This window comes from Bubalus kerabau, chromosome X, assembly GCF_029407905.1.
Source record: "Bubalus kerabau isolate K-KA32 ecotype Philippines breed swamp buffalo chromosome X, PCC_UOA_SB_1v2, whole genome shotgun sequence".
Lineage (NCBI taxonomy): Eukaryota > Metazoa > Chordata > Mammalia > Artiodactyla > Bovidae > Bubalus > Bubalus kerabau.
The window spans coordinates 153,736,285-153,764,201 of record NC_073647.1 but is presented as its reverse complement, the minus strand read 5'-3'; the positions used below and the strand labels follow the sequence as shown (position 1 = coordinate 153,764,201).

At 40.6% G+C, this 27,917-nt stretch overlaps 1 protein-coding gene and 1 non-coding gene across 2 annotated transcripts in view; one reads left to right on the top strand and one right to left on the bottom strand.

The window, feature by feature from the left end:
- The window catches only part of GRPR (gastrin releasing peptide receptor), a 37,320-nt gene extending 11,435 nt beyond the window's left edge, over nucleotides 1-25,885 (bottom strand). The window contains exon 1 of the mRNA XM_055564684.1: nucleotides 25,473-25,885. Within this exon, the coding sequence (XP_055420659.1) occupies nucleotides 25,473-25,885 (413 nt within the window). The remainder of the gene's footprint in view (nucleotides 1-25,472) is intronic.
- LOC129640461 (U6 spliceosomal RNA) lies at nucleotides 18,163-18,266 on the top strand. Its single transcript, XR_008708831.1, has one exon. It is a non-coding gene; the product is annotated as a U6 spliceosomal RNA (small nuclear RNA).
- Nucleotides 25,886-27,917: the final 2,032 nt, after the last annotated feature.

Below are 27,917 nucleotides of genomic sequence, written 5' to 3'. Positions count from 1 at the left end.
TGCCTGCTACAGCCATGGGGAAAATAGTGTCTTTCTAGACAGACACAAATTTCTTATTCTGCCTCTTCAAGTCTGCTATACCTAATTGCCTGCATTTTCACCCTTATATGTACACCCTGACATTCTCCATGGCCTGAGGCCAGAGTGAGGCCTGGACTCTTCGTATATTGAGAGTCCTCAGGGTCTAAAGAGGCCATCCTAGTGAGACACTGGAGCAGAGGTGAAAAGGCATCAGGGAAGGACTAAAAACCAAAGGCTGGAAGGAGGGGAAGGTTTCAGAAGTGCAGGGTTCTGAGGGATGTAGAAGCTGAGGTATAAAATTGGAAGAGAGACGCAAGTGACTGTTGGACATCTGATGGTGTTTTGGCAGAAAGAGTTGAGCAACTATAGACCTGGGCCCAAAAATGAGTTTCAGTGGGATGATCTAATTCCAAAGCTAGGTGCTAATCCTGTAAGGGAGCCCATAGGAAGGGGTATAAACAGGATGAAACATTACAGTTGCCAGTGGGTATGTTTAAAATGACAAAGGAAAGCAGTAACCCAGTTAAATTTCAGTAGGTTTGCAAACATCCTGGCACAAGTTGTTCGAAGGCCATTCCTCAAAAATGTTATGGAGAGAGGAACATATATTTATAACTTGCAAGACTTTTTTCAGCAATTTATGAGCCAAAAAGTTTGAAGAACGTTTATAAGTCCCATCTGTAAATTATTCTTAGACATGGCCTGCATTTACTCTACTGTGTGGCATAGAAGATACACAGAGAATTCAGAAGAAAAATCACCCATGCTCTATGGTGGAGGGTGAAAGTGAAGTCGCTTAGTCGTGTCCGACTCTTTGCGACCCTATGGAATGTAGCCTACCAAGCTCCTCTGTCCATGGGATTTTCCAGGCAAGAATACTGGAGTGGGTTGCCATTGGGGAGGGTATAATAGGCTCTGGGTCATAAATTGCCTGTATAAATTGTCATTCATCCCCAAACGGAGCCTGGGACAAGGATTTGGGTTCATGTAGTTTATTTGGGAGGGGCTCCCTGGTAGCATGGGGAAGGGGTGGGGAAGTGGCACAGGGAGGGGATGAAAGGCAATGAAGGGTACCACTCAAGGCAACTGAATCACAGGCCGGCTGGGGACCCCCTGAGAGACTATGGCGAGCACATTCCAGAACTTGCTACCAAGGTGTGAGGAGGTTGGGGTGTTTACCCCTTGATTCCTGTTCATCTTTGGCAGAGAACTGTCTTGCAGTATTAATTTGGGGATACTCTGGCCTGCCCCAAATCTTACCTTGGACAGGATCACCCTCTGTCAGAGAAACAGAGGAAACCCAGATCTGTAAGTGACCTCCAGGGACCACTAACAGCATTCACTATGTTAACTCTTCCTCTGATCCAGTCAAATCAAATATATATACAAAAAAGGAAACAATTTCAGTTTTTAAGTATATTTCAAATTATTGAGAATAAAAATAGAATTTCTAAGTTTCTAAATTATCTCAATAAAATACATTATCATTTTTTTTCTTCTTCAAATAAGAATCATTAAAGCTCAAAAATACCATCATGGCATATGAGTCATTGTGTATAATTACAAAAATATGAGTACTATATTTAAATTACCTTTTGTGAGAGGTTTTATACAGGGGGAAATGGTGGGCCAACTTTGTAGATTAATCTTTTAATTTTTATTGAACCCAAACTTATTAGCCCTGTGCGCCTGGTACAGCTCCCAACACTTTTCAAGTGACTGTCCACTAGAACATCAATCAGTTGCAATTTCAACCACATCCTCTCAGCTCCCTTATGAACATGAACAACAATCATGCTAATGGTACACTCACTTTTTTGACTGGGAATTCTAACATTTCATAAAGAAGTCAACACATTATTTCATTTCACTCTTACAAAAATTACAAGTCTTATGAAATATGAAAAGTAAATACCCTATCCCCTTTTAACAGATCAGAAAACTGAGGCCTGTAATTTGCCCAATGTCACACAGCTGATCATTAGAAAAATTAGGGCTCAAATTCAGACATCTCTTCAACCAAATTCAGTGCTTTTGAAGTTATCCTTACTATAAATTGGGCTTCCCTGAGAGCTCAGTTGGTAAAGAATCCACCTTAATGTGGGAGACCTGGGTTCGATCCCTGGGTTGGGATGATCCCCTGGAGAAGGGAAAGGCTACTCACTCCAGTATTCTGGCCTAGATAATTCCACGGACTGTATAGTCATGGGGTCACAAAGAGTTGGACACAACTGAGCGATTTTCACTTTCACTTTACTATAAATAGTGCTCTATTAAATGTGAACCTCCAAAACATAATAAATGAAAGGAAGGAAGGAAGAGGAAGGGAGGGAAGGAGGGAGGGAGGGCGGGCGGGCAAAAGAGTTTGGAATTTTGTCACCATGAAATTTGGGGGGTATCATAAAAACCAATTGGAAATTTGCTTTGATTCAACAAAGATAATGTCAAGGAAGGTGCTTGAGAGGCAATTAGCTCATTTGAACAACATTTTTCATTTAAAAATTTAATACAAAAGCATTAACAGCTCATTGTAGACATTTAGTCAGAGAATTCTTTAAAAAAAGGAAGAAAATCATCCATAAGTCTTACATGTGATGTTTGGTATATTTCTTTCCAATTTTCCTTTGTCTTTTGTACAGAGCATACAATTTTGTATCTTTCATTAGGGTCTAATAGCCTTGAGATGCCCATGACCCCTCTAGCCAGCAGGCAGCACTTTGCAGATGCCAGCTGGCCTCTCTGGGCACCATGTCTGTTTAGCTTTGAGGAGCCCTGGGGGTCACTAGAGGACAGTGCTCCAGCCTTCACAGATCCCTCCTAGGGCTAGCTGCAGTGGAACACATCCCATCTAAGTGAAGCAAAGCATCCTGACTCCTCAAGCACTAGCACTTTTAATAGTCAAAAGCGTATCTTAAGCATCTACTTTTGCATGGTCCTGTACTAGGTACAGACAGATGAAGTGAAGAGAAGCACAAGCCCTGGACACTCAGTGACATTTTCTCTCACTCCATCCTGGAAATTAAAAAGGCTCATACACCCTGGATCACAGGACTATGAGCTTTCTAAGGGTTGGGTCTATGTCTTGTTCATTTTGTGCCTGTTTTATTTATTGAACAAATATATAATTAAAACTTAAAATCTTGAACTGTGCACCCAATTTGTCTGGCCTGTAGTGTCTTACTTTCAGATAATGAAATGGGTTCACGATGCTCAAAATAACCTACTCCTCTGCTGCCACGCTCCCAGCCAAATCCTCCTCTAAAGTTCACTTATCCCCAAAACCACTCTGGAAGCCATCTTATTAGGCTTTTGCCAAGATATCTCTTATGACGCAAACACTTCCTATTTTTCTAACCATTTCAAGCCCAGAAGAATCCCTGGGGGTACTGAGGCAATGATTCTCCCTGAGCACAATTTCCCTTTGTAACAATTTTAAGGTGACTTGCTTACATGAGGCTATCATGAGAAGACCTTGGAAGAGGCAGTGCCAAGCGTGATGGTGGAATATTAGGAGGAAGTGGTGAGAGGCACAGTGTATGTTTCTATCTTTACTTTCCCCAAAGGAAAGCTCTGCCCCCATGCCCACCTCCCATGGGAGCTGGAACTGACTAAGCGAGGATTTAAAACTCTCATTTTCTTTATTTAAATAACTTTTAGCATCACAGAGGACTCAGGACTTGCTGGAAAAGACACATGGCTTAAAGATGTTGGCTTGATGCTCAAGTTTTTGATGATCCAAAAGCTACTGTGTCTGACATGACGGTGCCTCATAAAGTAAAGCATCACACAGCTGTATGATCTGTCTGTATGGTATCCCCTAGGAAATCTATCCTGGCTAACTGGACAAGGGTCATGGATTCCCCAAGGTCCTACTCCATTTAAATTGAAAACTCTCTACTAAATGACCACTTTGGCAAGCAAGTATATGTCTCTGTATCAGGAACAGAAAACTAAGGTCGTCTGGCCAAACCTGGCTTTCTGCCTATTTCATATGGCAGACGAGCTAAGAGTGGTTTTGACATTTTAAATAGTTAGAGAAAAAAATCAAAAGAAAAAGAATACTTCATGATGTGAAAATGACATGAAATTCCCATTTCAGTGTCCATAAATAAGGTTGTACTGAAATTCAACCATGACCATTTGCTGACATCATGTCGATGGCTGCTTTTGCATCATAAAAGCAGAGGTGAGTGGTTACAACAGGGCCCTGGCCCTCATGGTCCACAAAGCCAAAAATATCCACCACACAGCCCTTTACAGAAAGTTTCCTGGTCCCTGGCCTGTGTGCACTGCATGTGTGATCAGTGCTCACATTTCTGTTTCTCTCTGCCTGTCCACATCAGAGCTGTTGGTTCCTTCTTTAGACGGAGGAAAGCCCATCTTCCATTACAACGCAGCACTGCCTGTTAGGCTTTATTAATTTGTGATAATGAAGATGACAGGCCACTAACCTCTGCCACTGGTCTTCCAGTGTTAAACACTCACAGCTCAAGATGCTTAGTCAATTTATCAGCACATTAAAATACTAATTTAGTATTTCAGGCTCTCCTTGGCACTATGGATATAAAAGTCCCTGGCCACTAAGAATTTAAAATTTGCTTGAGGGAGTGAGATATACCCAGGGGAGGCTCTTGTAGAACAGAGAATGGTACTCACATGTATACTGCCCTTCATGGAACACTCAGAACAGATGATGCTAGGTCAGTATGCAAAGTGTTGTCGCCATGGTACAGACGTAAGAGAATATGTTTGATTATAGTGAAAGTTGCTCGGTCGTGTCCAACTCTTTTTGACCCCATGGACTATATCCTGCAGGCTCTTCTGTCCATGGAATTCTCCAGGCAAGAATACTCGAGTGTGTAGCCATTCCCTTCTCCAGGGGATCTTCCCAACACAGGAATCAAACCCAGGTCTCCTGCATTGCAGGTGGATTCTTTACTATCTGAGTCACCAAACCTGCTTTAAATATAACTAGGGAATATAAAGAGTCTGCCTGCAATGCAGGAGACCTGGGTTGGATTCCTGGGTCAGGAAGATCCCCTGGAGAAGGAAATGGCAACCCACTCCAGTATTCTTGCCTGGAGAATCTCATGGACAGAGAAGCCTAGCAGGCTACAGTCTATGGGGTCGCAAGAGTCAGACATGACTGAGTGACCAAGCATACACACACACACGGAACATAAAACTTAGGTGTCTTAAAGTTGCATTTCCTTAACTTAAAGAAGAGGAAACTGGTGCTCACTAGTTTCCATAGCTGGTTAGCTGAGAACCAAGATTAGAACATTTGTCTCTGGATCCCCAAGTCACTTGTATTTGTCTGCAGCACTTTGGACTTGCAGACTTTTTAAAGCATAAATGAAGAATGCTTAAAACTAAATATCGACTACATTTATCTTCATTCTGTAGTATATATATGTATTCCTGAAGCCATCATTTTAATCTTCAATTTCACCTCTGTTGACAATCTAGGAAAGAAAAGATGCCAAATTCTGACTTTTCTGCTCTTCTATGATGTTTCCAATCATTTAAAGTGAAAAGGGAAAAGATAAAAATGAAATCCTTAAAAATCTGTTTTGATCACCATTTATGTTAAAATAAATAAGCATTTCCCATATATCCTGACAGAGAAACTACTGTAATTTTGTTTTTAAATAATTTCATATTCTTATAAAATTAGGTTTATAAAGTATCTTTCATAACAGAGGCCTGACCCTGGTATGAAACAGCCTGACAATAAAAACAAACACCACTAAAGAGAAAAAAGAAACTTCAAAAAACTTAAAGTTGACCTGTAGTTATTCTATTTATAGGTAGACAGCATAGAAATAAGTGAGTCACATGAATGTATTATCTATTGCCACAGTAAATTCTTCTCACAATGGAAATAAATTTCTTTATGTGCTGCATTTCACATTTCCCCCCTATTTCTTTACTATGTGACCTTTAGCTATCACCACTGGCCAATTGGTCTGAGTACAATACAAAAAAAAGTAATGAAGAAGAGAACTTTAAAGAAGTGTATCTTAGCAACACTTTGGTGCTGTCCTTCCCATGAAATTTCAGCTGTTATTAATCACTGCATAACTACATGTCGGCTCTAGCTCCTGCTTATTGGGGCTAAGAGACCTGGCCTAGTTGAAAGATCCCAGAGGCTTTGATGTTCCTATAATACTTGGCAGTGTCCACTGCTGAGGGCCTCAGTTGAGATTCCTGACTTACTCACTTTGAGGTTAGCCAGAGCTCATTTCTCTGAATCTAAGTTGCTGATTTAATATGAGGCTCTGAATGCTGATCCCATAGGTCTGACTTGGTAGTTCTGGAGTCGTCTTTAGAGGAGCTGGAATGTGGACAGCTTGGTGGGGAGCTCATTAGGTCTTTAAGAGAGGGAGCATAGGATTTTCCCTTTCTGATAATAGTAACATAGCTTCTTGCTGACCAACTCTCCAGAAATTAAAAACTAGAAAATCCCTTTGAAAACATCTGAGAAATACCAAGACAGTAAGGATTTGAGGGACCAGAGTCCTGGAGAGAAGGAAGTGCAGAGATGAAGCTGTTATTCAGCATCATTTTTCAATTGACCAAATTTCAAACAGCAGCAGAGAAACTAAAAGCTAAAAAGAGCTTCTAGCAGTTTCAGGATGAAGGGGAATAATAAATGGAGTTCAGGGCCCACCAAGGAAGAGAAGCTGAGGTAAATACCCTAGGTTTATAGTTGAGATGTCCAAAGAGGTACATCCTAGGAGTTGGGGTGAATCAGAAATGGACCAGTTCTCACAAAGATCAAAGCCCAGCCTCCAATCTGTTCAATCTTTGATTGGGTCAGACACACCGCCACCTCTACCTGCCCAGAAGAAGCAAAAGCTCATCTTTTCTCGAAGATAATACTAGCCTCAAATTATCTACACTTCTTCATATACAAAATCAGGTAGTGAAACAAAAATTGCCTTGTATACCAGAAGAGAAAACAAAATGGTCAAAAAACAAGAGGATATATAATAGAGACAGACTTATAGAGTTCCACAAGTTAGAGTTACCAAAGAGGGACCTTATAATATATTGGGATGAATTCAAGAAATTATGTGATGAGATGGAACAAAATGGAAATTCCACAACTGCAATAAACAGTAACTGAAATTAAGAATTAAATGAAAGCTTCAGAAGCAGATTAGACACAGTTGAAGAGAGAATTTGTGAGCTAAAAATGGCCAGACTGAAGTACAGTGAGAAAAAAGGATGGAAAATACAGAAAAGGTAATAGAAATATATAGGTGAAATGAAATTGTGTTTAAAATAGTTCCTAATCACAGAGACCTGAGCCAAGTATGAAACTGTTTGCCTCAGTAAAACCAAAAACAACCAAAAGGAGAAAAAAATCATGAAGAAGCTTTAAGTAAACCTGCAGTTATTCTATTTATATGTAGATAGCACACAGAAAGAGAGAAAAGAGAGTATGTGGCAGAAACAATCTTTGAAGTTGTCATAGCTGAGAACTTGGCAAATGTTACTGGAATCATTAAGTCACAGATTTAAGAAAAAAGCTATGAATCTCAAGAAGGAAGAATACAAAGAAAACCATACCTAAGTGCATCATAGTAATGCTGTTGAAAACCAGAGATAAAGAGAAACGTCTTAAAATGAGTAGAGAGGAAAAAATCAATAATTTTAAATTATTTCTAAAATGAATGAAACAGACATCTGAATTCACGGTGGAAGTCAGGACAATGAATGACAACTTCTAAGTGGGAAAGATAAGAATGGCCAGCCTAGAATTTTATGCCCAGTAACAATATCCTCTTCCAATTACATTAAATAAAGAAAAATGAAACCAGCAAGAGAGGTCCAGAAAAACATCTATTTCTGCTTTATTTTTTATTTTATTTTTTTCATTTTTATTTTTTTTTAAATTTTACAATATTGTATTGGTTTTGCCATATACCAACATGAATCTGCCACAGGTATACACGTGTTGTATTTCTGCTTTATTGACTATGCCAAAGCCTTTGACTGTGTGGATCACAATGAACTGTGGAAAATTCTGAAAGAGATGGGAATACCAGACCACCTGACCTGCCTCTTGAGAAACCTGTATGCAGGTCAGGAAGCAACAGTTAGAACTGGACATGGAACAACAGCCTGGTTCCAAATCGGGAAAAGAGTACGTCAAGGCTGTATACTGTCACCCTGCTTATTTAACTTATCTGCAGAGTACATCATGAGAAACGCTGGGCTGGAGGAAGCACAAGCTGGAATCAAGATTGCCAGGAGAAATATCAATAACCTCAGATATGCAGATGACACCACCCTTCTGGCAGAAAGTGAAGAAGAACTAAAGAGCCTCTTGATGAAAGTGAAAGAGGAGAGTGGAAAAGCTGGCTTAAAGTTCAACATTCAGAAAAGTAAGATCATGGCATCTGGTCCCATCACTTCATGGCAAATAGATGGGGAAACAGTGGAAACAGTGACAGACTTTATTTTTTTGGGCTCCAAAATCACTGCAGATGGTGATTGCAGCCATGAAATTAAAGGACGCCTGCTCCTTGGAAGGAAAGTTATGACCAACCTAGACAGCATATTAAAAAGCAGAGACATTACTTTGATAACAAAGGTCCGTCTAGTCAAGGCTATGGTTTTTCCAGTGGTCATGTATGGATGTGAGAGTTGGACTGTGAAGAAAGCTGAGCGCGGAAGAATTGATGCTTTTGAACTGTGGTGTTGGAGAAGACTCTTGAGAGTCCCTTGGACTGCAAGGAAATCCAACCAGTCCATCCTAAAGGAGATCAGTCCTGAGTGTTCATTGGAAGGACTGATGCTGAAGCTGAAACTCCAATACTTTGGCCACCTGATGTGAAGAGCTGACTCATTTGAAAAGACCCTGATGCTGGGAAAGATTGAGGGCAAGAAGAGAAGGGGACAACAGATGATGAGATGGTTGGATGGCATCACCAACTCAATGTACATGGGTTTGGGTGGACTCTGGGAGTTGGTGATGGACAGGGAAGCCTGGTGTGCTGTGGTTCATGGAGTCACAAAGAGTCGGACACTACCAAGCGACTGAACTGAACTGAAGTGAAATACCGACGGATATTCTTTGGGCAGAAGTAAAATAATCTAAGATGATGTCACAGAGATGCAGTAAGGAATGGTGAATAAATTTAAAGGTAAACATGTGAGCAAATATAAAAATAAACATAATGTCTTGTAGGTTTTAAAGTATGGAAAGAATTGAAATATAGAATAACAAGACTTCCCCCCACACCAAAGAAAAAGACAGGAGGGAATTAGAATGAAGTTAAAGTGTCCTATTACCCTTGTCTGGGAAGCAGGAAAGTTCTAATTTATAATACATTTAAATGATTCAAGGATACATATTGTAAACACAAGGGTAACCCTTAAAAGAACACTGAGTTTGTATAATTTAAAAATTCATGCCAGGGGTTGGGGGAAGGATAGAATAATTTATGTGTTTAATTAATTTAAAAGACGGAAAGAAGGGAGGGAAAAAGGATTATGAAACAGGTGAAATCAACAAAAACCAAATAATAAAATGGTAGATCTAAACCCAAACATATCAGCAAATTGACGTTATCAGAGTGTCTGACTTTATAGGACAGAAATCTATAGCCAAGTTACAAATAGCAAAGACATTTCTGTTTAGTTACTCATTTATGCATACCCACAAAATACCAACTGATGAAAACAACTTAACATCCATAATGCAAAGACATCCATGGAAAATAGGTTAATGGGCATCATCAAATAAATGAGTATTTAAGATTACTCAAGGCACAAAAAAACTTGAAAAGCTTTGAAATTTTACAGCCCTTATAGGAAAGAAACTTGACAGTGGCTTTCTCTGATAATCTTAAACATTTGATAATAATCCTAAACACTTATATGATATAACCAGTAATGAGTTATGGAGCTGAAACTTTTCTAGTCTCTCATTAATAAGTCAATTTGAATCAACCATGCTAGGAGACTGAAGTATCTTTCTAATTTCTCTATAGAAAAGCATATCACGCAACAGGCACCTGAAAAGATGCTCAACATTGCTAAGCATCAGGTAAATGCAAATAAAAACTACAATGCCTGTCAGAGTGACTATCATCAAAAAGAACACAAATAACAAATGTTGGTGAGGATGTAGGGGAAAGGGAACCCTTGTACACTGTTGGTGGGAATGTAAATTGATGCAGCCACTGTGAGAACAGTATGAAGGTTTCTCGAAAAGCTAAAAACAGAACTATCACAGGACCCAGCAATTCCACTCCTGGGTATATATCTAAACAAACAAACAAAAAAACTAATTTTAAAAGACACACGCATCCCAATGTTCATAGCAGCTTTATTTAAAATTGCCAAGATATGGTAGTATCCCAAGTGTCCATCAACAGATGGATGAATAAAGAAGATATGTTTTTCTCTGAATATATGCCCAGGAGTGGGATTGCAGGGTCATATGGTAGCTCTATTCTCAGTTTTTTAAAGAATCTTCATACTGTTCTCCATAGTGGCTAAACCAGTTTACATTCCCACTAACAGTGTAGGAGGGTTCCCTTCTCTCCACAACCTCTCCAGAACTTGTTGTTTGTGGATTTTTTGATCACAGCCATTCTGACTGGTGTGAGGTGATATTGCATTGTAGTTTTGACTTGCATTTCTCTAATAACCAGTGATGTTGAACAACTTTTCATGTGCCTATTGGTCATCTGTAGTCCTTTTTGAAGAAGAGGTATTCAGCCCATTTTTTGAGTGAGTTGTTTGTTTTGATGTTGCTAAGTGTTATAAGCTATTTGTTTCCAAGGCAAACCATTCAATATCACAGTAAACCAAGTTTATGCTCCAACCAGTAATGCTGAAGAAGCTGAAGTTGAATGGTTCTATGAAGACCTACAAGACCTTCTAGAACTAACACCCAAAAAGATGTCCTTTTCATTATAGGGGGCTGGAATGCAAAAGTAAGAAGTCAAGAAATACCTGGAGTAACAGGCAAATTTGGTCTTGGAGTACAGAATGAAGCAGGGCAAAGGCTAACAGTTTTGCCAAGAGAATGCACTGGTCATAGCAAACACCCTCTTCCAACAACACAAGAGAAGACTGTACACATGGACATCACCAGATGGTCAATACCAAAATCAGATTGATTATATTCTTTGCAGCCAAAGATGGAAAAGTTCGATACAGTCAGCAAAAAAAAGACCGGGAACTTACTGTGGCACAGACCGTGAACTCCTTATTGCCAAATTCAGAATTAAATTGAAGAAAGTAGGGAAAACCACTACACCATTCAGATATGACCTAAATCAAATCCCTTATGATTATACAGTGGAAGTGACAAAGAGATTAAAGGGATTAGATCTGATAGACAGAGTGCCTGAAGAACTATGGACAGAGGTTTGGAACATTGTACAGGAGGCAGGGATCAAGATCATCCCTAAGGAAAAGAAATGCAAAAGGGCAAAATGGCTGTCTCAGGAGGCCTTACAAATAGCTGTGAATAGAAGAGATGTGACAGGCAAAGGAGAAAAGGAAAGATATATCCATTTGAATGCAGAGTTTCAAAGAATGCAAGGAGAGATAATTTTATTTTTATTTCTATTTTGGCTGCTCCACAAGGCATGTGGGATCTTAGTTCCCTGACCAGGGATTGACCCTGTGCTCCCAGCAATGGAAGTGCAGATTCTTAACCACTGGACTGCCAGAGAAGTCCCGCAAGGAGAGATAAGAAAGACTTTCTCAGCGATCAGTGCAAAGAAATAGAGGAAAACAATAGAATGGGAAAGACTAGAGATCTCTTCAAGAAAATTAGAGATACCAAGGGAACATTTCATGCAAAGATGGGCACAATAAAGGACAGGAAAGGTATGGACCTAACAGATGCAGAAGATATTAAGAAGAGGTGGCAACAATATACAGAAGAGCTATACAAAAAAGATCTTCATGACCCAGATAACCACAACGGTGTGATCACTCACCTAGAGCCAGACATCCTAGACTCTGAAGTCAGGTGGACCTTAGGAAGTATCACTATGAACCAAGCTAGTGGAGGTGATGGAATTCCAGTTGAACTATTTCAAATCCTTAAAGATGATGCTGTGAAAGTGCTGCACTCAATATGTCAGCAAATTTGGAAAACTCAGCAGTGGCCACAGGACTGGATTGGTCAGTTTTCATTCCAATCTCAAAGAAAGGCAGTGCCAAAGAATACTCAAACTACTTCACAATTGCACTCATCTCACATGCTTGAGAAGTAATGCTCAAAATTCTCCAAGCCAGCCTTCAACAGTATGCGAACCATGAACTTCCAGGTGTTCAAGCTGGATTTAGAAAAGGCAGAGGAACCAGAGATCAAATTGCCAACATCCGTTGGATCATCAAAAACGCAAGAGAGTTCCAGAAAAACATCTATTTCTGCTTTATTGAGTATGCCAACGCCTTTGACTGTGTGGATCACAACAAACTGTGGAAAATTCTTAAAGAGATAGGAATATCAGACCACCTGACCTGCCTCTTGAGAAATCTGTATGCAGGTCAGGAAGCAACAATTAGAACTGGACATGGAAAAACAGACTGGTTCCAAATCGCGAAAGGAGTACGTCAAGGCTGTATATTGTCACCCTGCTTATTTAACTTATATGCAGAGTACATCATGAGAAACGCTGGGCTGGAGGAAGCACAAGTTGGAATCAAGACTCCTGGGAGAAATATCAATAACCTCAGATATGCAGATGACACCAGCCTTATGGCAGAAAGCAAAGAAGAACTAAAGAGCCTCTTGATGAAAGTGAAAGAGAAGAGTGAAAAAATTGGCTTAAAGCTCAATATTCAGAAAACAAAGATCATGGCATCCAGTCCCACGACTTCATGGCAAATAGATGGGGAAACAGTGGAGACAGTGGCTGACTTTATTTTTCTGGGCTCCAAAATCACTGCAGATGGTCACTGCAGCCATAAAATTAAAAGATGCTTGGTCCTCGGAAGAAAATTTATGACCAACCTAGATAGCATATTAAAAAGCAGAGACATTTCTTTGCCAACAAAGGTCCGTCTACTCAAAGCTATGGTTTTTCCAGTAGTCATGTATGGATGTGAGAGCTGGACTATAAAGAAAGCTGAGTGCCGAAGGATTGATGCTTTTGAACTGTGGTGTTGGAGAAGACTCTTGAGAGTCCCTTGGACTGCAAGGAGATCCAACCAGTCCATCCTAAAGGAAGTCAGTCCTGAATATTCATTGGAAGGACTGATGCTGAAGCTGAAACTCCAATACTTTGGCAAACTACCCACCCTTATGGCAGAAAGAGAAGAAGAACTAAAGAGCCTCTTGATGACAGTGAAAGAGGAGAGGTAAAAATTTGGCTTAAAGCTCAACATTCAGAAAACTAAGATCATGGCATCTGGTCCCATCACTTCATGGCAAAAAATGGGGAAACAGTGGAAACATGAGAGACTTTATTCTGGGGGGGCTCCAAAATCACTGCAGATGGTGATTGCAGCCATGACATTAAAAGCCGCTTACTCCTTGGAAGGAAAGTTATGACCAACCTAGATAGCATATTAAAAAGCAGAGACATTACTTTGCGAACAAAGGTCAGTCTAGTCAAGGCTATGGCTTTTCCAGTAGTCACATATGGATGTGAGAGTTGGACTATAAAGAAATCCGAGTGCTGAAGAATTGATGCTTTTGATCTGTGGTGTTGGAGAAGACTCTTGAGAGTCCCTTGGACTGCAAGGAGATCCAACCAGTCCATCCTAAAGGAGATCAGTCCTGAGTGTTCATTGGAAGGAGTGATGCTGAAGCTGAAACTCTAATACTTTGGCCACCTGATGCGAAGAGCTGACTCATTGGAAAAGACCCTGATGCTGGGAAAGATTGAGGGCAGGAGGAGAAGGGGATGACAGAGGATGAGATGGTTGGATGGCATCACTGACTCAATGGACGTGAGTTTGAGTAGGGTCCGGGAATTGGTGTTGGACACTGAGGCCTGGCATGCTGCGGTTCATGAGGTTGCAAAGAGTTGGACACGGCTGAGAGACTGAACTGAACTGAATGGGAAGAACTGATTCATTGGAAAAGACCCTAATGCTGGGAAAGGTTGAGGGCAGGAGGAGAAGGGGACAACAGAGGATGAGCTGTTTGGATGGCATCACCGACTCAATGGACATGAGTTTGAGTAAAGTCCAGGAGTTGGCAATGGACAGGAAGCCTGGCATGCTGCAGTCCATGAGGTTGCAAAGAGTCGGACAGGACTGAGTGACTGAACTGAACTGAAATTTTGGAGACTAATCCCTTATCCGTCACATCATTTGCAAATATTTTCTCCCAATATGTGGGTTGTCTTTTCATTTTGTTTATTATTTCCTTTGCTGTGCAAAAGCCTTTGAGATTAAGTAGGTCTCGTTTGTTTATGTTTGTTTTTATTTCCATTATTGTGGGAGATGGACTGAAAAATATGTTGCTGTGATATATGTCATAGAGTGTTCTGCCTATGTTTTCCTCTAGCAGTTTTATAGTGTCTGGTCTCACATTTAGGTCTTTAATCCATTTTGAGCTTATTTTTGTGTTTGGAGTTAAGGAATGATCTAAACATGATTCAGAGAAAAACATGACCTGAAAGGATACATGCACGCCAGTGTTCACTGCAGCACTGTTTACAATAGCCAAGACATGGAAGCAACCTAATTGTCCATTGATAGAGGAATGGATCAGAGAAGGCAATGGCACCCTACTCCAGTACTCTTGCCTGGAAAATCCCATGGGCGGAGGAGCCTGGTAGGCTGCAGTCCATGGGGTCGCTAAGAGTCGGACACGACTGAGCGACTTCACTTTCACTTTTCACTTTCCTACATTGGAGAAGGAAATGGCAACCCACTCCAGTGTTCTTGCCTGGAGAATCCCAGGGACAGGGGAGCCTGGTGGGCTGCCGTCTATGGGGTCGCACAGTGTCGGACACAACTGAAGTGACCTAGCAGCAGCAGCAGAGGAATGGATAAAGAAGATGTGGTACATATATATAATAGAATATTACTCATCCATTTAAGGGAATGAAATAATGCCATCTGCAGCAACATGGGTGGACCTAGAGAGTGTCACACTGAATGAAGTAAGTCAGATAGAGAAGGAGAAATATCGTATGACATCCTTTATATGTGGAATCTAAAAAGAAATGATATAAATGAAGTTACTTACAAAACAGAAAGAGACTGACAGACTTAGAAAATAAACTAACAGTTGCCAGGAGGAAGGGACAGTTAGGGACTTTGGGAAGGTCACGTACACACTGCTATATTTAAAATGGATAACGAACAAAGACCTATGGTACAGCACAGGGAACTCTGCTCAATGTTATGTGCCAGGCTGGGTGGGAGAGTGTCTGAGGGAGAATAGACGCATGTAGATGTATGACAGAGTCCCCTCACTGTTCACCTGAAACTACCACCACACTGTTAATCAGTTATACGCCAATACAAATAAAAAGTTTAAGTTTTTTATAAGTATAAGATATGGTATATGTATATATAATGGAATACTACTCAGCCATAAAAAAGTGACAATTTGCAGTGACATAGATAGTAGAACCTACCAGAATTCATTCATTCCTTTGTTCCTTCCTTCATGGATCCATTTATTCATGTAGTCAGCAAACACTTATCAAGCGCCTACTACAGGCTAGAGACTGGCCTAGTGTCAGATAATGCACTAATGAACGCCATAGCCTCCCCTGCCCCTTTTTTTTTTGAGCTTATATTATAGTGATAGGAGACAGAGAGTAAGCAAGTAAACCAAGAAATGAACAAAATAATTCTCAAAAAAAAAAAGTGGATGATATTTACCCAAGAAAAATGAAGATATACATCCGTACAAAAACTGTATGGGAGACAGCTTGATTTATAATCACCAAAACTGAAAACAAATCTAATACCCATTAACTGAAGAATGAATAAACAAACTGCCGTCTAGCCACACAATGGACTACTACTCAGCAACAGAAAGGAAGAGATTACTGATACATGCAACAACATGAATTGAAAGAAGCCAGACTCAAACAGCTTACACACTGTATGATATCATTCATATGATATTTTGGAAAAGATCAGTGGCTGCCAGGAGCTTTGTTTTCTTTCTTTCCTTTTTCTAGGAGCTTTATTTTCTGTAAGAACAACTTAGTGTGTAAGGGAGCTTATAAACTAAAGAAAGTTTGGATCTGGAAAAAAAATCCCCTCCTGGGTGGAGGAAGAGAATAGACTACAAAGGGACATAAAAGAATTGGGGGCTGATGGAAATGTTCTATATCTTGATTGTGCTGTGCTCTGCGTGAGTGCTAAGTCGCTTCAGTCATGTTCGATTCTGCGACCCTATGGACTGTAGCCCACCAGGCTCCTCTGTCCATGGGATTCTCCAGGCAAGAATACTGAAGTGGGTTGCCATGCCCTCCTCCAGGGGATCTTCCCGATCCAGGGATCAAACTGGCATCTCTTACATCTTCCGCATTGGCAGGCGAGTTCTTTACCACTAGCGCCACCTGGGAAGCAGGTGATTCTGCTGGTGGTGGTTATATGACTGTGTAAGTTTGTCAAAATTCATAGAATGCACACTTAAAATTTTACTGTATATGAGTTACACCTCAATCAACCTGAAAGAAAAAACTGGATGATGGAATAGAGTGTTAGTCATTCCTTTAGACTGAGTGATCAGTGAAGACCTCCTACAGAAGGTGACATTTAATATGTAAAATGAATCTGCAATCTCTTACTCTTATAGCAGCAAATACCAGGTATTAATCCAATACTCAATAATCAGAATTTCAAAGATTACTGTAACAAACAAGATCCCTTGATCTACTACAGGGAAGTAGAAAAAGGAATGGAGAAAATTTTTTTCTTTTATTCTGCAAACCATGTGTTTAATTAAGAGAGAATTTATGCAAACCCCACACACCAGGAGGATTTACAAGTGCAAAAATGCAAATTTAGTCTATTTTCAAAAGGCGGTATTGACAAGCACAGTTCAAAAAAACCTCACCAGGGAGCCCTTTCAGTCTATACTCTGTTTCATGATTAAGTATGCGCCTTTTTTTTTTTTTTTTGCCTCCATGCATTTTAAGTTGCCAGAAATGATAATTAATCATATAAAGGTCTACGACTTTAAAAGATAATGTGTGAGAGACAAGGTCAGAGTTCTTTGCTGTCCTTATCTGCACAGCACTCCAACTCAAAGAGTCTTGCTGGGAACCAGCACCCCCCTCTGCCCCCAACCCTTTCCCTTGCAGCTGCCCTCTGAGCACTCCCACAGCCAGCAGTTATGACAGATCCCTCACTGTGGGGAGACACGAGCTGAGTTTCCTTCAGGAGAGGCAGCATATGCTTCAGAAAAATCATACTCTATAGAAGTTTTGGACTGGTGACTCATGTAAACTCCTCCAACAGAGACTTTCTAGGAAAGATCCTTACAAGAGATTAAATTGTCCTCCCTTTTGAGAAAAGGCCAATCCCCTGGGAACCAGTGAAGCTGGGCCTCTAGAACAGTAGAAGAGCTCTGTAACCACTGGGGTGATCCCCTCAGAAGGGGACCAACTTGGAATCACTCAGGACATCTTCCCTCAGAACAGTAGGGTTTTAACTCCCACTGTCCAGAGAAGGGAAATGGAATCAAACTTTGGATGGTTTTTTCAGTTTCCCTGAAGGCATTGGGACCTAAATGTGGAAAGCAGGGTTCTAGTGTGCTTCCGCTTTGAATTTGTTGTGACAAGGCCAAATTCCAGCACCTCTTTTGGTCTCTGTGTCAAACAAGGTAAGATATTGTGATTTATAAGAAATACATATTTGGTCATTCAGAAATATATTTCTCATATGCATTTGGTTTTCCTCTAGTCCCTGGCTCACACTCCTAAAACCCTTGGAGTTTCCTAAGTGTATTGAGAGTGATAAAGGCGTCTTTTGTTATGTTAATAAGATGACTTTTGGAAAGCAGCTAAGGATGGGGGCTGGTTTCCAAGTGATTCTAGGCCTGATTAGAAGGCTGGAACTTTCAGTCCCAGCTCCAGACCTCTGGGGAGAAGCTGTGTGTTCAATCAGCTGTCAGTGGTCAATGGTTTAATCAATCATGCCTGTGTAATGAAGCCTGCATAAAAATCCAAAAGGACAGTGCTCACTTCAACAGTATATATACTAAAATTGGAACAATACAGAGATTCGCATGGCTCCTGCCCAAGGATGATATGTGAATTCATGAAGTGTTCCATGTTTTTTGATGCAACCACTATGGAGAACAGTATGGAGATTCCTTAAAAAAACTAGAAATAAAAATACCATATGACCTAACGATCCCACTACTGGGCATATAGCCTAAGAAAACCAGAATTCAAAATGACACATGTATCCCCATGTTCATTGCAGCACTATTTACAATAGCTAGGATATGGAAGCAACCTAGATGTGTGTCAATAGATGAATGGATAAATAAGTTTGGTTCATATATACAACAGAATATTACTCAGTCATAAAAAGGAATTTGAGTCAGTTCTAGCGAGGTGTATGGAACTGAAAAGCCTGATATACAGAGTGAAGTAAGTCAGAAAAACAAATATTGTATATTAACACATATATATGAAACCTAGAAAGATGGTACTGATGAACCTATCTGCAAGGCAGGAATAGAGATGCAGACATAGAGAACACACTTGTGGGCAGAGCGAGAGAAGGAGAGGGTGGGACAAATTGAGAGAGTAGCACTGAAACATACACATTACCATATGTAAAATAGATAGCTAATGGCAATTTGCTGTATGATGCAGGGAGCTCAATCTGATATTCTGACAACCTAGAGGTATGGGATGGGGGTGGGGCGTGGGGGGAGGTTCAAGAGTGAGAGGACATACGTGTACTTATGGCTGATTCATGGTGTTGTAACCAACACAATGTTGTAAAGCAATTATCCTCCAATTGAAAATAAATACCTTTCTTAAAAAGGACAGGATTCAGAGAGTTCTTGAGTTAGAGAACGCGTGGAGATGCAGGGTTTGTGGTGCCTGGAGAGGGCATGGAAGGTCCCTTTCTTCATACCTTGCCTTCTGTATCTCTTCCACCTGGCTGTTCCAGAGGATAAAGGCATTATATCCTTTTACAATAAACTGGTGATTTAATAAATAACGTGTTTTTCCAAGTTCTGTGAGTCATTCTAGCCAATTAATGGAACCTGAGGACAGGGGGTCATGGGGACCTCTGATTTTTAGCCAGTTGGTCAGAAGTACAGGTTTGTGACTGGCATCTAAAATGGGAATGGCAGGTGGTACAGTCTTGTAGGACTGAAGTGTCAATGTGTGGAATCCAATGCTGTCTCTGGTTTGATAGTGTCAGAATTGAGCTGAATGCTCAGACACCTAGCTGGTGTTCCGAGAATTGCTTGTTGGATGTGTGGAAATTCCCCCAGTGTTGGAAATTGAGCCTCAGAACACCATTTATAGGGGTATGAACTTGTAGCTGCTGCACTTTATTGTCGTGTCGCTGCTCAAACATCAACCAAGCTGTAGGTACTGTCCTCTTATTAGATGGAAGGTGGGCCTTGGCGTTGTAGCAGGTATAGACCCCATGGAACTTCCCATAGGAGGAAGGAAGTAAAAAACACATCAAGAGTAACATGGAAACTTACATTACCATATGTAAAATAGATGGACTACAGGAATTTGCTGTATGGCTCAAGAAACTCAAACAGGGGCTCTGTATCCACCTAGAGGGGTGGGATGGGGAAAGAGATGGGAGGGAGTTTCAAAATGGAGGGGATATATGTATACCTATGGCTGGTTCATGTTGAGGTTTGACAGAAAACAGCAAAATTCTGTAAAGCAAGTATCCTTCAATAAAAAATAAATACTTTTTTTTTTAAAAGGACCCAGTAATACAAGGTAGGATAAATTCGATATTTAATTAACAGTACAGGCGAAAGCCTCTTAGGAAGGGGGGAAAAAAATCAATGAAAGCAAAAGGGGAATGCTTCATAAAAGAGAAGGGCTTTAATTGTGCCTTGAAAGATTGGTAGCATTTGGCTAGATGGAGGGAAGAGCCTAGTCATCAGGGAGGGGGGAGTGAAGTCAAGAGTGAGAAGTCAGGTGGCAGGTGTAGGAGGCGATAAGGGTGTAACTAGAGCAGTGTTCGCTCTGGTGAGTTTTGAGATAAGGTAAAAAGATAGGCTGGTAGATGGAAGAGGGCCTGGCAAAAGAGAATGGAAGATCAGACAGAAGTTCACAGCACATACCCGGGAAGTGAATCCCATAGGTATTCTTTAGAAAGTCTCAAAACCTTATCAGTGGGATGCCTGAATTCCCCAAGCCTGTGACTGGTGATTGTATTGGGTTGCCTGTTTTCTTTCCTCTTCATCTTTGAGTATCTTCCAATAGAAGATATTTTATAGACAGGAAGAGCCCATGTAGCTCAGAGCATTTGATATCTGCCTGAGGAATTCCTGATACCCTCAGTGAACGAGAGCAGCTAACATGAATCCTGGAAAGAGATTTGGACTCCAAGGCACATAGCAAATGCTCTTCTGTGTTTTTGTCCAATAGAACTTTCTCCAATGATTAAAATGTTTTGTATCTGTGCTGTCCAGTAGAATCACACGTGGCACTGAGCACTTGACATGTGGCTGGTTTGACTAGGGATTGAATTTTTAGTTTTATTTAAATCAAATCTTGAGAGTTCCCTGATAGCATAGTGGTTAGGATTCCAGGCTTTCACTGCTGTGGCCCAGGTTCAATCCCTGGTTGGGGAACTGAGATCCCACAAGCCATGTGGCACAGCTAAAATAATAATAATAAAAAATTAAATCTAAATTTAAATAACCACATGTGGTTAGTAGCTCCCATGTTGGCTATGCAGCTCTAGATGTCAGGAAAGGCTGAAAACTACATTATCTCATAAATTCCTTGCAATGATTTAAAAGAATCTGCACTTCAAAAAGCTTGCACTTACACATTCCAAATCACAAGGGTGGGAAAAACTTAGGAAAGGTCTTTTCCATGGAATCAAAGAAGGATCACAGTACGGCAGAGCACATCAGTCCTTGGGATTTATTCTGTCAGCCCCATTCTACTGGAAATAAAACTGAGTAACAATACTGAAGCAGAAACAATATAACTTGGGCATATAATATAAATGCTATTAACCTTAAATTCAGCTTTATTCTTTGCACTTATGCTAGAAAAGAAAACACAAACTCTCCTTACCCTTTTACTGTTAGGTTTAAAAATCCATTTACATAATACTGAGGCACCTAGTACAGATGGACATCTTGTAGGAAAGATCAGCATGTAAAAAATATATCCATCCATCCCAACCATTCACCTATCTCTCCAATCATCTATCCATCTGCCTATCCACTCATCCTTCCATCCACCTGTCTTTCCATTCATCCATCCATCTACCCATCTACCCATTGTACCACTTTGTGATTTCCTGACTCACAAAGAATAGATTTTCTCTCATTTGCCCAAATAATGAGAGCTTAATGGAGAGGAATAGAGAAGAAATAGGTGATGGAGTGACATGTTTTTAAGAGTATGCTTTCAGATGATTAATCATACTTAACACTGTTAATAGTATGTTGTTTACAAAGTCAAAGTAATGAATATATGAGAGACTAAAAAATGACAAATGACTAATGCTTCAAAACGGTAAGATGAAAGGCATCACAAGATAATTCATGTCTCAGATAATAAGCCTCATGTTTAGAAGAGGGTCAAAAATCTGGGCTAGAATGGTCTAACTTAGGGCTTTAAGATGGAGGCTTGAGCCAGAATCCGAGTGATGGGCAAAATGACAGATAAAAATCATGATTAAAATTTGGAAGGACCTTAGAAATAATCTAGCTCAAGCCTATTATACTAGAGATGATTCAACTAAGGTCAAAGAGTTAAGAGACTTGGTTCAATTCCTTTATATGGGTAGCAATGGCAGGAAACGAAAATGTAGGGCTCTTGATGCCCATTCAACTTTCATGCATCGCATGAGATGGGGAGAAGGGTCTTCTAATTAGGAAAGGAGAAAGCATTCTGGAGAATGGGAGTGACACAGCATGAGCAAGGAAGCAGAGCCAGGAACTTGTCGGTATAACGACCATGTATGAGGATGTAAATATATGTGAGGAGGGGAAGACAGCATGCTGGGGGAGCAGGACCAATAGGGAAGGGCTTGAATATAAATCTGCAGTTGGTCAGTGGTGTGAAACGTAGAATCCTGGACTGCCTTGAAGTCTCCCTTTCATGCCCCAGTATAAACATTTCCAGAAAAAATGCTTTGCTTTTCATATAAACAAAGACAAATTCACCTGGGGAGGGAAAGCTGAAGAAAGGTGGCTGGGATGAGTACTTGCGTATCTGGTCAACCCACAGTGGGCTGATAAGCATCCATCCTGAGTCAGGAGATTTACAATGGGAACTAAGAATCTACATATTTTTAAGCTCCCCAGTGACCGCAGTGATTACCAAGTTTGGAGGGTCTTCTGGTTCACCCTTTTACCAATCCATCAGATACAGACTACCACTTTGGAAAACTCTTTGACAATATTTATGAAATACCTGCCCTCTATGATCCAGCAATTCCTCTCTCAGGCATATACTCACTTATGTTGCCCAACAGGCATGAATAAGAATACCCAGAGCAGGTTATTATCAACCCCGAACTGGAAACAATCCAATATCCATCAGTAGTAAAAAGAATAAATTAACTGAGGTATATTCATACAATGGAACACTACACAACAATTGAAAAGAATAAACCATTGCTATCTGCACCAACGTGGATGACTATTCCTGACATAATGATAAGCATTAAGAAGTATGATTCTATTTACATAAGATTAAAGAACTGGCAAAAATAATACATGGTAATTGAACTCAGAATAATGATTGCCTCTCTTTGAGGGTGAGGATTAACTGTAAAGGGACATAAAAGAAACTCCTAGGGTGCTGGAATTGTTCTATATCTCTATACTTGTTCAATTTACTGTATAGATTAACCTTGTTGATAAGAAAAAATACAGGTATTGTGTGTGTGTGTATGTATATTTCCTTGCCAACCTTATGAGGTTGTTATAAAACTCCAATAGCTTTTCTTTTTTATTTTTTTATTGGAGTATAATTGCTTTACAATGCTATATTAGTTTCTGCTGTACCATAAAGTGAATCGGCTATATGTATACATATATTCCCTCCTTGGACCTCCCTCCTTCCCCACCCTTCCAGGTTATCACTGAGTACTGAGCTGAGCTTCCTCTGCTTTATAGCAGGTTCCCACTACCTATCTGTTATACACATGGTAGTGCATATATGTCACTCCTAATGTCCCAATTCATCCCACTGTCCCCTTTCCCACCCTGTGTCTACATGTCTGTTCTCTCTGACTCTGTCTCTATTCCTGCCCTGGAGATAGGTTCATCTGTACCATTTTTCTAGATTTCATATATATGTGTTAAAGATGAGATACATAGATAAGTACAGTCATACATTTTAACTAGCTCAATACTGATTCTTGTTGAAGTTGGTTACAAGCAGTACTTGTGATACAGGTAATCTGTCAGTTTTTTTAAGCCTTAGCAAAACACAAAAAGTTAGTTATATGTAAGCTTACAAGTAATTTCTGAATTTGGAAAAGACATGCAGTAACTGTAAACTTAATGGTGCAGCCCAGCTTTTGAGAGAGCCTTTCTGCTGATGGTGAATTTGGTCTGCTTTGAAACCCTGGAGAAGAGTTCCCTGCAGCTGTATCTTTTGTTGCATGCCTTCACTTTCCTCTCCCGCCATTCCCGATTCCACCCTAGGAAGACAGGAAACACTATCTGTAGCACTGCATTCACCAACCCAGAAACCAAAATCTCATCTCACTTCCCATCGTGAAAATGATCGTCATCCTGAGGTACCCTTGGCCACTGGTAACAAGCCACCTACCTGCTGCCACTCCACAGTTTGCCTGCCCTGGCCCAACAGTAAGACTGCCTGTGGTCATGAGGCCCTGGTGGGCACATGATCAGGGTTACAGCAAGCTGAGGACGCATGGTGGGAAGTGAAAAACCCTGTCCAGTGGGTGCCATGTGTAAACCTCATTCCTGGGCTATTATTTTTCAGTCTGTGAAAAAGTTGTGTGTACTGAGCAGTGTACTTCAGGCAGCCAAGTATAAACACATGTCTACAAATACTGATAACACTATCTTTATTTGTCCATTACTTCACAAAGTCACATCACCTGGGGACTATTTGTTCCTCTACAAAGTGAGAATCCAGCCCCATATGTATTAAAATGTGGGATATTTTCTTCAGGGTATACATTTTCAAGAGCTGCTTCTATGCCTTTCTCGGTACACTCTTACATCCCCATGTATCTTTAACACCACAACATACAGTAGACTTTAAAATAAAAATTGATTATTTCTGGGTCCTTGCACCAGTTTTTCTTAATTTGGCCATATGGTCAACTATGTGTCTGGAGCCTATCCATTACTGTGTCCAAGTTCTAGAGCCCAGAAGTATATAAGATATGTTCAGCAATTTATGTGAACCTGCAGATATTTCCTGACTGGTTATTTCAAGCAAGGGTTTTTTTATGTGACAGACATCTGATAAATGCTTAAAGAATGAATATGAATGTTTAAGAATGGATAAATGTGAATTTTTAAGCACTATGTTCACACAAGAAACGCAGTTCACAAGTATGTATATTTCCCAGAATAAAACATTGTACTGGGTTCCCTCCCCACTCCCTGCCGAAAAAGCCCTAAAGGGATTACATATGGAAGTACATCAAAAAACATACTAAAATCTGAAATCAACCTTGAATGGAGCTTTCTCATGAAAAAAAAAAAAAAAATCCTAATAATGCTTGATTTCACTTAAGAGATATTTAGAAAAACCAGCACACAAACTGTTCAGTTCCAGACAACCAAATACAACATCAGCTGTGAGAAACATTAAACTGTCTGAAGAGAATGGATTTCAAGGAAATGCTGCTTATTTTCTCCTCTTGGTTATTTCTGAAAGAATATTTAATGAAGAAATGCAGTGGGACTTTTCTGTTCTTTGAAGACTTTGCTTCCAAGAAACATTTGCCTGGGGTTTAAACTCTATTAGGTGTGATTTTTTTTTTTTTTTCTCACCAGTCAATTAATTTTGCAGGGAACAAGAAGTTAGGAAGAGGCAAGGCTAAATCAATTGTCTCCAGAAAATGCACCTCAATCTTATTCTCAGAGATTTTTTTTCCCCTTTTCCCCTGCCATGCACTGACTTTTCTTTCTTAAACCAATATATCAAACTCAATAAGTAATCCCTAGCATAGAAACATGCCTGGAAGGGAACTGGAGTTTGAGAAGAACTTCCCTGTGCACAAACAGCCCCATCTCTCCCAGTGTGGTAGCTCATCTACTGAGGCATCTACCACCCTTGGAGAGAATGTCACTGTCCTCCAGGACTTACCTGTCTGCCGAGAGGGCCGTGAGTGTGAAGACAGACACCCCTACCGAAGTAAGCTGGATAAAGGGGATCAGTTTGCAGCCAATCCTGCCAAACAGCCATTTGTCAGCCAGGTACCTGCTGGCATCCACGGGCGCACAGGTTACCAGGAGGAGCAGGTCTCCCAAAGCCAGGCTGGAGATGAACAGGTTCGGCACGTTTCGCATGGACTTCACAGTACAGAAGATCTTGATCAGGGTGATGTTGCCAACGAGGCCTATCAGAATGATGACTCCATAAATTGCAGGGATGACATAGAGGATCCCGGGGTGGAACCAGTCGTCATTCATGGGGAGCTCCACACTATGATTAGAAATGTTGCAGTGCACGAAATGGTCCACTTCCAAGTTCAGAAGCAAACACTCATTCAGAGCCATCCTCTGGATTCCTTCCCACCTAAAAAAGTGCCCTGAGATGCTGTTTCTTAACTTTTGACTTTGCAGTTGGGTAAAGATGAGGACAGAATCTATGCTGGGCTCTTTATCTTCTTGAATAAAAATATAGATACTGTGGCATTCAAAACTGCCTGGCACTATTTTGATGCTGGTGCTGCTCTGCTCTTTACATGACCAGTGTAATACATCTCTAAATTTAGCAAGTTAACAACAAAACAAACACAAAAACTCAGCCCCCAAAAGGCTTAGAATCAGACCTGCTCTGTACCAACACCTTTTACCTCCGGTCTAGTCCGAGTCTCCCTGGCTGTAGTTTACTAAGAACTTTGGGCCTGCTATTTTCACACGGCATTGCTGTCTTTCCTGATATTTAGAACCTGAAGGTTTAAAGTGGGTAGAAAAAAACTGCACTGAGAAAGCCTCAAACACTATAGGCGGGAATGCTTTATACGTCACCATCTTCACCAGCAAACGGCAGCTCTGCTGAGCAGAGGCTCTGAAGAGGAACCAGGGCTACTTACAGACAGACGATGCCAGCCCCCTGCTGGACACTTCAATCACTGCCCGGATGCCTGCTCTGCCCAGATGAGACTCGCACAGCAGTCTGCGGGTCCTAGGTGACAACTTTAGCAGGTAAATTTAGGCTTCACTTTTCAGACGCAGCACTTCTGGTAGGTATTTCCTAAGTGTTGCCGGCACTATGCAAAGCACTGGAAATCCTTCTGATACTAGAAAGATTTTCCATATCCAGATTCACAACCCATTCTCTCATCTTTTCCAATACATTAGAATATAACATGTTAAGGTTGCTTTAAAATGAGGTCTGTCCCTGAATCAAACTGCACACAGATGCGCAGGGCGTCCGTATGTGAGTGGTCCCACGCAGCCTTCCTGCTACCTATTTGAATGGGGATCATTTCTGAGAGCAAACCTTCAGCACCTGACATTTGGGAAAAGTAGAAAGCAGGACACACACATACTCTGTCCTGTAGATCGGCCAGGCCATTCCTGTTCCCTTTATCAGAGAGAAAAAAAATCAAAAGCCAGCTATTTTTTAACTCTCACAGACAAGCAGTCTTTTCCAGAAGAATGGGTATTTTCTCATTGGATCTAAAAAAGACATAAATTAGCATTCTGATGCAGCTATTTTCAATTTTTAATTAATGCTTGCTGCATTTTATAGCAAATTTCCTCATAAGCTCTGAGTGGGAAATGAACTGTGAAGGAGTTACAGATAACATACTGAGGATTTGGGGAGTGGAAAGAATAACTTAGAGTTAACTTGTGCCAGGAAAGGCTTTACTGAGGCGGTACTATTAGATGTCAACTTTGATCTTTAGCAACAATACAAAGGTGAATCTTTAAGACTTATGTACAGCCAGCTCTTCCAGATACATTGCAGGAAGCCAGTTACTAACGGGCACTGTTACCAAAAGTTTGGTTTTTGAGGATTCATAAGGAATAAAGAAGTTTGCACTCATCACCATGCCGGGGGCCCACTAAGAAAGCCTCCAAGTGTGTTGTCATGGAAATTTCCAAAGGCAGGTTACAAAACCAAGGTGGCTGCCATGTTCCTTCTATAAACCCAAGGGCTTTTGCTCCTCTCAGCCAGTAGTAGTAGAATCTGATGCTACATGCCCAGAGTGCGGAGAGCGTCTCAGTGGAGATCAATAGCACCAGTAATCAGTCAACAACCATGAGCCTAATGGTATTGATGAGCTGTTGGCAACAGAGGTTAATGCTGTACATGGACTCTGTGCTTAAGTCCTGGCTCCTTCACTCATTACCTTGGCAAGTTAGACTAGTCACTCAGTGTCTTAAGTGTCTCCTCATGAGATTAAGTTCCTCATCTGTAAAGTGGGGATAATTTAAATGAAAGTTAAATGAAATTATCCATGTTAAGACTTCATAGAATTTGGCACATGGTAAGTACTCAAGTAATATCAGCTGCTATTATTATAACTATTATTATCACTGTGATTGAAAGAGACTATTTTTGTGATTTTACTTTGGA